This window comes from Neopsephotus bourkii, unplaced genomic scaffold, assembly GCF_033783945.1.
Source record: "Neopsephotus bourkii isolate Nb327-2 ecotype Australia unplaced genomic scaffold, CSIRO-AGI_Nbou_v1 NB_1292, whole genome shotgun sequence".
In the NCBI taxonomy this organism is placed as follows: domain Eukaryota; kingdom Metazoa; phylum Chordata; class Aves; order Psittaciformes; family Psittacidae; genus Neopsephotus; species Neopsephotus bourkii.
In genome coordinates, this window is record NW_026901776.1 from 8,350,633 (window position 1) to 8,362,538 (window position 11,906).

The following is an 11,906-nucleotide window of genomic DNA, read 5'->3' on the forward strand; positions in this document are numbered from 1 at the left end:
AGCAAGACTTGCAGTGGAGACTGTAATTTCAAGTGGCCTGATTAAGAAATGAGAATGGGTGGCTGTGGAGGATCATGTGTCTCCTGTGTCCTTAATATAGCCTCTCTTAACCACAGTAAACCCAATAGGATTGATAATTCTATCAAAAAGAAAAAAACATTGTTATAGTGTGCAGTAATTCACTGTGATCCCATTGAGTGAGCTGTTTTTCTTACCCAGCTTTCCTGAATCCTCCTAAAACAGCTGGATGGCAATGAGATGTTTCAGACATGCTGAGAAGCACCTGAGGGCAGAGATTTTCTAGGTTATCTTTATTTGGAAGTCCAACGGCACCTTTGCCAATCAGTTTTTTAATAGTAACTGCTTATTTCAAAAGCAGTTTGTTTAATTATTTACATGTTGAAAAGCTCTGCTATGATTTTATTTTCTTTTTTCTATTTGTCCTTCTCTTGTATTGAACTATCAGAATATAATTAATGTCAACAAAATTTATAGTTGTATTTTGCTCATCCATCACTAGAGCTGGTGATGTGGTTGGATACCAGTGTCGCATGATAAAGACAAGATGTTTATTGTTCTAGTAGAACAGCAGTGCTTAATTATACACATAATGATGTAATGTGGTTGTTGGAGTCTGCAGTCAAGAGATGTGATATCAGGGTTTGGCTGAACTGTAGATATGTAGCTTAGCCCCAGTCTGCCAGTTCTTTCTCCAGTGGAAACATTTTATTCTTCTTTTAGAAGCATTATGAGAATAAAACCCCTTATTGGTCAGATGGGCTGTTTGAGGGAGTAGTACTGTAACATCAGGATATAGGTATCTACTGGTTAGATACCTAGATCTAGCAACTACCTAAGTAGTTGTCATATAATTTGGAAAGAACCCGGCAATTTTACTTGTTAATTACTATATGGCTACCTCTATAGTGTTTCCAGCAGACAGATTGTACTCTCCTATGTTATATATTATGGAGGATGGTAATTCTAACAAAACTGAAAAGCCACATCAGATCTCTTCCCCCCACATTTCATGCTCAGTAATTTTCAAGGGATATGCAGAAAATGCAACAGCCTTTCTCTGTTATATTTTTGAAGAGCTAAAAAATATCTTTTAATAGCCAATGTGAAAATTATTGTACTTTTCTCTTCTAAAAATCCTAAGTCAGATGAAGTTGGAAAAGCTAAATAGCTGCCTCCATGAAAAATCAAGCCAGTAATTTAAGCACTTAGAGAGGATTTGGGGCTGGTCGAAAAGGACAAATATACACAAAGTGGGATTCTAGCAAAAGGTGGCAGAATTGTGGTCATGAAAAACAGTGCTTAGCTGCTGGCTAACTCTCAAAGCAAGTAAACAAAGCGCATGCTCTGCTTACTTTTTCACTTCAAATACATAAACAGCCTTGGGAAGAAACACTGAACATAGGCTCACATGTGGCCTGACCATGAGGTTAGAGAGACAAATCTCCCTGTATTCCCTCTCTGGTCTACTTCAGACAACTTTGGCTCTTGTGATGGCACAGCTCTAGCGGGGGGGGGGGGTTGAGGCTGGCCAGCTTAGCCCCAGAGATAATTGTTAGGATGTTTTCTGGGTTCAAATCCACTGTGTACCTACCTTCCCCTTTTTCTTAGGTGAGTGTTCTGACTACTTACTGTTTTGTGAAAGGAATAGTTTTCCCCTGATTCATGGCAAATAAGAGCTCTGCAAGATTCCTGGGAAGACAGATGTGTTCCTTCAAGAGGGGGGGTCTGCGCCACCAAGCTCAGAGAGAGGAAAGTGCTTGCTTTAAGCTAGGAGGAAGGCAGAAATGGGGCAGGATTGAATGATTGTACCTCTCTGCTCATGTTTCCTGTTGGCTGACCTGGGCTGCAGAATAGTGTGTGCACTGACTTGTAGAAACACCAGGCTCAGTGAGCTGTGCTTATTTCCTGTAGGGTCCTTCTGTCAGCTTCAGGAAAAAGTGTGTCATGTCTAAATCCATTGTTGGATTGGACCATAAAGAGCTTGGCTGCAGGAACCCATCTAAAAATAGCAGCGTAGAATCACTTAGGTTGGAAAAGACCTTCAAGATCATTGAGTCCAACCATTGACCTAGCATTGCCAAGTCCACCACTAAACCATGTCTCTAAACGTCACATCTACACATCTTTTAAATACCTCCAAGAATGGTTTCTCAACCACTTCTCTGAGCAGCCTCTTCCAGCCCTCTACACCCTTTTTGATGAAGAATTTTTTGCTAATAACCAATCTAGACCTCCCCTGGTGGAACTTGAGGCCATTTCCTCCTTTCCTGTTGCTTGTTACCTGGGAGAAGAGGCCGACCCTCACCTCACTACAGCCTCCTTTCAGGTAGTTGCAGAGAAGGATAAGGTCTCCCCTGAGCTTTCCTTTCTCCAGCCATACAACAGCAGTTCCCTCAGCCATTCCTCCTATGACTTGTATGTTTCATTGAATGGTATCTTTTGAAGATTTTCCAAGCAAAACACTGTTGCCTACTTAGAGCAACTTGAGTCCTGCAGGACTCTGAAGCTAGGTCTGTCATAGAGTCACAGCATGGTTTGGGCTGAAAGAGAACTTAAAAACAACCTAGTTCCAACCCACCTGCCATGGTCAGAGACACCTTCCACTAGACCAAGTTTGCTCAAAGCCCCGTCCAGCCTGGCCTTGAACACTTCCAGGAATGGAGCATCCGTGACTTCTTTGGGCAACCTGTTTCAGTGTCTCATCACTCTTCATAGTGAAGAACTTCTTCCTAATATTTAATATACACCTATCATTTTTCAGTTTAAAGCCATTCCCCCTTGTCCTATCACTATGTGCCCTTGTAAAAAGTCCCTCTCCAGCATTCTTGTAGGCCTTCTTCAGGTACTAGAAGGCTGCTATAACTGAAAGAGGAAAGAAGGTACTCTTGTACAGAGAGTAAACTTGTAACAGAGTATTTTGTGCATCTTCAGGTAAATGGATATTTGATAATTAAGCACATAGTACATTTATGATACAATTTAGAAGTTTCTGTATGAGTTCAGCTTTTTGTGAGTGGTCAGCTACCATGAGATTTATTTTAAAAAGCTGTAGGGACTGATCTTAAGGTTCTCTGGAAAATCACCTCCTAGTTTAATGTTTACTGTGAACTTCATTAAACGTTTTATGCAGTCTGTGCCAATTAAGACCATTAGCTTTACCATGAACCTGTAACCTCAGAGAAAAAAAAACCCAATGGTTATGCTTAAAAACATAAAAGCAGTGTTATTAACAAAAAGCGACTTATCAAGTGTAAATAAAATGACCTGAACACAATGTGCGTCATTGTACATGCATGTCCTCATTTGCCATCTGATTTCTGGTTTATGACCCTAGCTATAGATTTATTTTGTGCTAGTGGACAAACAATTGGACAACACTTAAAAACACAAGCTGGAATGCAGTTGTCGAAACCTGGACAGTAGGGAAAGCTGACAACAATCTCACGTGCTTTGTATCATGTGGGGGAAAACCAGTTTACAAAAAAAGATTAGCTGAACTGTAAACATTGCATCCTGATAAGTCTTCCACATAGTTGTGATTTCTTTTACTTTCTCCAGGTTTTTCCTGAAGTCCAGCTAAGAACACAACCTACAAAATAAAGTGAAAAAGCTGTGCAGCTGAAGAGGCAGCATTCTACTTGATGAAAATGTCCCTTGTTTTTTGACAACGACTAAAGGACAATGGGGTCAAACACACTTGGGAAGGCTGCAACTTTGGATGAGCTTTTGAACACTTGTATTGAAATGTTTGGTATGAGTTTTCAACATTTTACTTTGCCGTTCTTAAAATTCACCTTACCCCTGCTGTTCTCTGATTTAGCCAGTCTTTCCTTTGTCAAACAACATTTCTGTTCTGTAAAGTTTTCCATGTTTCATTTTGGACCAGAATCACATGAGCCAGAATTGTAATCACATGCATACTGTATTAAATATTCGTAATACAGATAATGCACAATGGTGAGTATAGTGGTTTTTAAAATGCTGGCCTTCACCAAGAGAAGAGTTTAGTCGAATTATTCAAGGAGTTATTTCTGGCATTGATTTTTGTCTTAAGTGGTTACACAGCTGCATTTCTGTCCAGTCATTTTTTTGAAAGGTTTTCTGAAGCATCATGGAATAATTGGCATGAATATGACTTAAGGCTCATGTAATCTTTTCACTCTTGTTAAACTGTGATGTACCAGGGCTGAGGCAAAGAAGTGATGAAATAGACTTTGATTCATAGCACCATTATTTATGACGTATGTCACATTGTAGTCAGATGAGTTCATGCATGGTCTTAAACAGTTTGCAATGGGGCCTTAATTCACAAAGCTACATTTAGATTCTCTTGAAATGCAGGACCACTTTTGGTTGGAGTGAGGTATTAATTGTTTTCGCTTGTGGAAAGAAACAAATATCTAAAGGTAAGAGAGATTAAATAATTGAGGGGCAAATGGATCTTGCTACTGACTGTAGTGAATCCCTGTATATGCATTTCTATAGACCATAATCATTAATCAACCATAACGTTGTTCTAAAACCTAATGAAAGTATTCATATACTTAGAGTATTCATATACATAGAGCCCATATACTTATTGTCTGTTGGAAATCATGCCTCTCTTCCTTGTATACACACTCTCTTGACAAGTGTACTGCCTGTGTTGTTCTTGTTTCACACATGCATACAATCTACTGTCTTTTAAAAGAGTGACATACAGAGAATAATCCAAGATTGCATATGATGAGGAAGACTGCTGGTCAGCTAGTCTGCCAGGGAATAACTCTTTCTGTAGTTTCAGTGGCCAAATTGCAAAGACACACTGGTCTGTAAAGCAGCTGGAGATGGGGCCCTGGGCACAGATGTGAGATGCTGCTTTGACATTGAATTAGTTGAGGCAGATCCCTTTTTTAACAATCTAATTGTTAACATAAAGCTATAAAGCTGCACTAAAACACATATTGGAAGTGGTTGTACATCAATCCCCACACTTTTGGTGGATTAATTTTGGGTTCTTTCTTTGGGTTACTGCCAATCTCTTTGTATAAGGTTTAGAACAGTGCTGTCCCTGCCCTGCGATTATTATTGTTTTTAGCTATGGCCTATTATCTGGACTGTTTTGGGTTTTTTTTCCCCTTAAGAGCCTAGCACTACAATCTGAAATAACTACTCTTAAAGGAACATTTTTGTGCGTTGGTGTTATTTCCTACCTTTGGTAGATAATAAACCAACGTTTCCACTTCTGATCTTTCTATCTGACTCCACTTAAAGAATAAAAGCTCCTCTCTGTTCATGAATGATGTGGTTAACTGTTTCTGTTTTGCAGATGACAAAGGAAATAGATGCTCCAACCCTTTGCCAAGAACTTTTCTTTTAATGCACCGGTGGTATCTGCCTTCAACAGAGCTGGCTGGCAAGCTTCTGTCCACATATCCTTTCACAAAGTCTCAGAAATCAATATTATAATGTCAGAAGCAGATTGTTTCTGGTACTGCATGTAAAAATGTGTCAATTAATCAGTGACAAAAGGTTTGGAGGTGAATTTTTTGCAACCTAAAAGATGGAAGTCTGTGAACTTTATGCTTCTGCTTATGGACTTTCTCCATATGTATAAGCATGCTGAGGCATATCTTGCATTAACTTTGAATTAGTGGAAATATATGGCCAAGATAACTTTTCAAATGTATCATGGTGGGCTGGCCTTTGACTACTGTGAACTTTCAGTGGTAGCTAAGCACCTACATCTCATTTACACCTCTCAGAGAATTCCGTAATCATAACTGTTATCACATTTGGTTAGCCAGAGCTGGCAACAAACCCTTCAGCAGAATATGCAGAATAATAGAATAGAAGCATTTTTGCTGGGGCAAAAAATAAAGTGGCAGCCAGAAAATGGCTTTGTCCCCTAAGATGCTACAAAAGTGAATGAAATACCAGAACATACTGTAGTTATCTCAAGTAGGAAAGTTTGATACTTATTTTTAGAAAGCTGGCTTAGTGTTAAGGTCTTCTATGGTTAAAAAGATCATTACTGAATCAAGGCACAGAAACCTTTCTTTAACTAGGATACATATAGAGATGCCAATGGGGAGAACTGCAATGAATTCAGATTAAAAATCTGTTACTTCATGAGGTAAGCGTGCTTCTGGCCCTCTGGCATTTTGGTTTTATGCGACTGTGAATACCATCAATGTACTTTCTTTTTGTAAATATTGAAACTAAACCATGGAAACATAAAAATATAAAGCGTTGCTTTTTGTTGGTTTGTTTTTGTTGTTTTGGGTTTTTTTTTACTTGATCTCCAGTCCATAGTGAAGAAGGAATTTCTCTGATTTGAAAACAATTAAGTTGAGCCATTCAGCCTGTAAGACACTTAACTGCATTGAGCTAAAAACCTGTGCTATGATTTAGCTTGTGTTTGAGTGTGACATTTCTTAGAGAGAGACTAGTTCAGTGCCATGTAGACAAGAGACATATTTTCCTCCCAGATGTAATCTAATGTCGTAGAGGAAGATTGTCTCTGTTCTGTCAACTTCAATTCACACAATACCTACAGAATTTGTGATGACAGGACTGTGTTAGTGATGCCAGTTTGACTATTCAACCATTACAGGTAAGTATGTTCTGATCCTTGCACTGTCTCTGACCTCGTTTGTATGCAAAGTCTTCCATCTGTGAGTGAGGCTGTGCTTGTGTAGGAGCTTTTCTCCATAAAAGAGAAAGCATGAACTTTTAAGTTAACCTGACATAACGTGCTTCCCTCAAACATTTTTCCTCCTTCCTCTGGACTAGGTTATATCACTGTGAAGGCAGGGGGAATTATTGAAAGCAGGACTGATAAAGCTTTTTTCATACCCTACTTAAACAGTAGAGGAGACATCTTACTTACATGGTTATCATGGTAAAACTGCCACTCAAATTCATGTTTTCATTTTCATTGAAAAATCTTTTCTGAACAGACAGAGTGTGTCACTTGGACAAGGGCTAAGTGCAAGTGTCATTTGGGTGTCCTGGCAGCCTGAATCAGAACATGTGTGTGTGCCTTTTTTGTGCACCTGAGACATCACTTAAATTCTGCATTTCAGTACAATGCTGCTGTGTTGTGCTGTGGTAGGTTAACCAAGGGAAATTATAAGATAAAGTGGCTTTTGCCACTTGAGTGTCACAGGTAATTACAGAAGCAACAGGCTAAGGTAGTCTACCCTCTATCTGAAGACCAGTAGGTCTAAAATACTTCTAAGTCCTATTACATAAAATGTATGTACATATATATATATATACAGACACTGAATGTTATACCCGAATCCCTGGGCATGTTGTAACTGCTGTCTTTGGATTTCAGATACTGGATTTTGGAATTTCCTGCAGAGTTTAACTTGGATCTTGGGCTGATTCGTTTGACTGAAGAGTTTCGAGAAGTAGCCAGCAAGCTTGGATATGAGGATCACATCCACCTCATTGATATTTCCAGCATGTAAGGATGTCATGACCTTCAACATCTTCCTCTCTGTAACAGTAGAATTCTAGTTCAGTGCAAAATATAAAAGTGCTAAGGGCCATCTTGAGTGCAAAAAAGCAGCTACAAAAAGATTATATTTTCTTCTATATTTGAAGTTACTACAGATTTGAAATTCTAGTTGGAGTCACAGTAAAGAAAAGGTTCTTGTCTGTGTGTAAGTTTTTTTGACATAAATGGGAAAGGAATAATTTTCCTGACAAAGCTAGTGCCAATTAAGTGATTAATATTACTTTTTTCCTATAATTTTTCATACAGAATGACATCAAAGCAGTGACTTGCATGTTGTGTAAATCTTGCATTTTCTCAGGGAAGCTTTTTTGTTCTCTCATCAGTAACCTGTTAATTTGTTGGGGGTTTTTTTGATGGCTTTCTGTGTACTTCTGTGATTTAACTGGATAAACTTTAGCATTCACATTTGTAGTTTTATTGCATCAAAATGATTATGCTACTGTTTCCTTGACACACTGAAATGAAAGTTACCTTTTAAATATCACCAGACAGGCTTTTGTATCTCACCAGATTTTGTAGGTTTTCTTTTAAAATGTGGCATATGCATAGTGATTTTTCTTTATTTAAGATTTGCATAGTAATCTGGAAGGACAGCACTATTAATCTCAATGAAGTTTGCAAGACTTCCTGCAAGAACAGTACTAGTGAAATTACATAAATATTGCCTCTTAAATCTTCACCTTAAAATATTATTAGCAAACTTTCTGCGTTCTGAAGTGCTTTTTCTGTATATGGGTAGAAATTATTCTGTTTCTTGCAAGCAAATGATTTGCCTTTTTGTCCACCCACTTACTATTTTGTTAGCTGTTTGACTGTTTCTGTTGTTCCATTATTTCATAGGCCTGTGGTTTTAAAGAGTAAAAATTAATCCTTGATATTATTCAAGTTTATTTTGCATCAGAATTTGGTGTGACCTGTTCTTCTATTTCCAAATAATCTTTTAATTATGACTTCCTGTATCATAGAGAACAGCATCTGTGTTCAGATAAAAACTTGCTATTATTTATCATTTGTAGAAATGCCTCTGAAACTCTTATCTTCCGTTGTGCAACTGAATGGTGCTATTCTGAGTGTTTGTTATGTACTGGATGTCACAGATCAGAAAGCTCATGGTCTGTCTTCTAGTAATTTTACACTATGTGTGCAAATTGTGGGCTACACTCACATATACCCAAACAGAATTGAGAATTATACCTATTTTTCTGTTGCAGTCCTTCCTATGACTGGATGAGAAGAGTTACACAGAGAAAGAAGGTTTCCAAGAAAGGAAAAGCCTGCCTGCTGTTTGACCATCTGGAGCCCATTGAGCTAGCTGAACATCTTACTTTTCTGGAGCATAAATCTTTTAGGAGAATTTCTGTAAGCTGACAGCTTTGTCATTTGAATTAGGAGCCTGTCCTTAAAGAGTATTGACATGGATTAATATTTGTCACTTGTCTCCCCTCTACATTTCTGTATAATATTATATTATATATTAATATATTAATATAATATATTCCTTCATATGCTGTACATGGCTGTACCAGCACTTCCTTGATCTTCTTTATGACTGATGTGTTTAGTAACAGACGTTTAGGGGTGGGGTTTTTTTTGAGAAATACTAGGCAAAAATTACCACTAAAAGCCACTGCAACCATATGTTGCAGCAATTGATTAAACTAATACTAGTGTTCAAAGTCTTCAGTTTTGGTTTGGTTTGGTTTGGTTTGGTTTTACCATTGAGAAAATAGTTAATTACTTTTCAGTAAATATCAAAGTCTTTGCAGTGAATGCTTTGTGAAGAGTTTGAAATATACATAGTCCTTCTGTAGTCTCTGTTCTTCCCAACTATTTCTTCAGAAACTATCCTTTCATTTTCCAAATTAGGATCAAAAGATAATTCAGATTGGAAGGGTCTCTAGGCCAACCTCCTGCCCAAAGTAGGGTCAGCTTTGAGACAGATCATGTTCCTCAGGGACTTCGCCAATGGGGTCTTGAAAAGTGCAAGAATGGAAACTGCACAACTTCTCTTTCCTCATTTTCCATATTGTCACTAAGGAAAATTCAGATACAGTTGCTTCTTTTCATAGAGGACTGTACATGAACAAGAGGCAAAAATGGATGAAAATTAAAGTATATGCTAAAGCAAAACAAATGAGTAATCCAAATGCCAAAAGAAATGCTGATTTCTAATGGCAAATATCCATATGAAAAGGTAATGATGCCACTGTTTCTGGTGGCAAATGAAAGCAGTAAGTGCTCAAGATGACAAGTTCTCTTTGGAAAAAAAATAAGATACTTTTAAAAATGTTCAGGAGCATGAAAGAAATTAAACTACAAAACTAAGAAAAATATATGAGGTTTTTTGTTTGTTTCAAGGGAGGAAGGAAAGAGAGATCAATGAGGAGCTGAGACCAGTCTAAACAGAATCACTTTTGGCAGCATCTAGTAACGTTCAAAGGTTTATTACTCTAGACTTCAAATCATGGGAAAACACCCTACTGTGATCTGTGCAAGACTAACCCTAAACAAGGAGGGAGGAACAAGAAAAATAGCACGGATTTCTAGCTAGACTTAAGTATCTTTTAATTCCTTTAGGAATTCCAGAAATAAAACTCAGACCTGCAATCAATTTTCTTTTTTCCTTGTTATTTCTAATTTGTTAATTCTTTGGCTTGAATTTTGCAATATCAGATGTTTCTCTGCAACCATTTACAGCTAATGAATCTTTTACTATTTATTATCTCAAAGCTTTGTAACTGTAGAATATGATTAGTCTGAATCCTGTCTTTGGTTTTACCTATTTAATAAAAATATGGGGGGAAAAGAATGGAGGAGAAGGAAGGGGGGTGTTAACTGTAACAGAAAACATTTTAAAGTAACTGAACACTGAAATACTGTTTGTCTGCAGTTCTGAGACAAGTAGCTGCTGTGTTAGTGTGTATGTCATCATATGGTCTTCTAGCAGGCAATTTTTGATCAGCTAGAAGACCAAGAAATGTATGTTGGCTTACACTGCTAGCAAGCTAAAGTTATGTCATAAGCTTCTGAAAATCCGTTTTTAAGGGACAGCTGAAAAATGTTCTCAGACATTTAAGGAAATTTAATTCTTGGGAGCCATAGTTTTCCCGTGTAGAACCATGTCCACAAACACACAGGGCATAACCATAACATCAAAAGGAGCAAGATTTATCAGAAGTAGCTTCTTGTGAAACAGAAGAAACAGGAAGAAAATAGGTGCACAGTTAGCTGCTTGGGATGCAGTTCAAGCTCATGTGAAGAGTGACAGAGCTGCAGCAGGGTCTGCTGAGCCTGAGTCTTCGTCATTTTCTAAACAAGAGGAGCAAAAAATTAAATTGAGTCACTTTCAATTTTATTCTTAATTTGTCCACATTTTCACTGAAAATGCCTTCCCTTTGTTAGTTCACAGACTACCAAAGCTATGTGATCCATGGCTGCTTGGAGAACAATCTTACTCTGGAGAGATCTATTGCTTTATTTAATGGTATCTCCAAATGGGTCCAGCTCATGGTTCTCAGCAAACCAACACCCCAGCAAAGGGCAGAAGTAATCACAAAGTTTATCAATGTTGCACAGGTAAGTCTTTCATGTAAGTCTTTTTCTTCCATTATGAAGCAATAATATAAATCGAGATTGCAGTAAACAAATGAACTGTATGCTCTTTGTGCTTGTTTCCTCGGTGAATAGCCTGTTCAACATCACTGCATATTGTTTATTCAGGTGTGGTATACCTGTGGTTTTTAACTAGCAGACATAACTATAAAGTAATTTTTCTTTGTTGTATTCTAGTTGACAACTGTCACTACTGTGTTTCTTGTGGACTTGAGCTCATTAAATAAAGAAATGCATTATATCTCCTGGTTTAACAATTTCTGCTTTACCAGTGACAGACGGTCTCCTTTAGCTTGTTGTGTGTGACATGAGATAGCTGCCATTAATTATCCATGATCAATCTCTCCTGCAGAAGCTCCTTCAACTCCAGAACTTCAACACACTGATGGCAGTTGTGGGAGGTCTAAGCCACAGCTCTATTTCTCGTCTGAAAGAAACTCATTCTCATATCTCTTCAGAAGTCACAAAGGTATGGTGGACTCCAGAATATAGAGATAATGAGCAGAGCATCACCTTTCTGAGGTCTGATGGATTCTGCAGTGCAGGTGTCTCACCAGCACAATACTTGGATCATGGCCGGGCATCCACAAGGGCACTTTGGTTGCATTCCTCTTGGTGGAGAAGGATTGGCTCATGGAGATCCTCTGCTTGATTGCCTGTGCCAGAGAGGAAACTAACACTGTCGTTACCCTGATATGAACTGTGCTAATTTAAACCAGATTAAGGAAATTCTATGAATGCTTTCACAGAGACTTGCTTCTCT

The 11,906-nt window shown here is 38.0% G+C and overlaps 1 protein-coding gene across 3 annotated transcripts in view; it reads left to right on the forward strand.

The window, feature by feature from the left end:
• Nucleotides 1–11,906, forward strand: part of RASGRP3 (RAS guanyl releasing protein 3) — a 46,481-nt gene that overhangs the window by 13,722 nt on the left and 20,853 nt on the right. For 2 of the 3 annotated variants that reach the window (XM_061365899.1, XM_061365900.1), the window contains exons 1-5: nt 6,032–6,136; nt 7,346–7,477; nt 8,743–8,890; nt 10,934–11,107; nt 11,496–11,612. In XM_061365899.1, the coding sequence (XP_061221883.1) occupies nt 6,132–6,136; nt 7,346–7,477; nt 8,743–8,890; nt 10,934–11,107; nt 11,496–11,612 (576 nt within the window). In that variant the 5' untranslated portion in view covers nt 6,032–6,131. Of the gene's footprint in view, nt 1–3,579; nt 3,773–5,329; nt 5,433–6,031; nt 6,137–7,345; nt 7,478–8,742; nt 8,891–10,933; nt 11,108–11,495; nt 11,613–11,906 lie in introns of those variants that run through there. The other variant, XM_061365901.1, reaches the window with a different exon arrangement.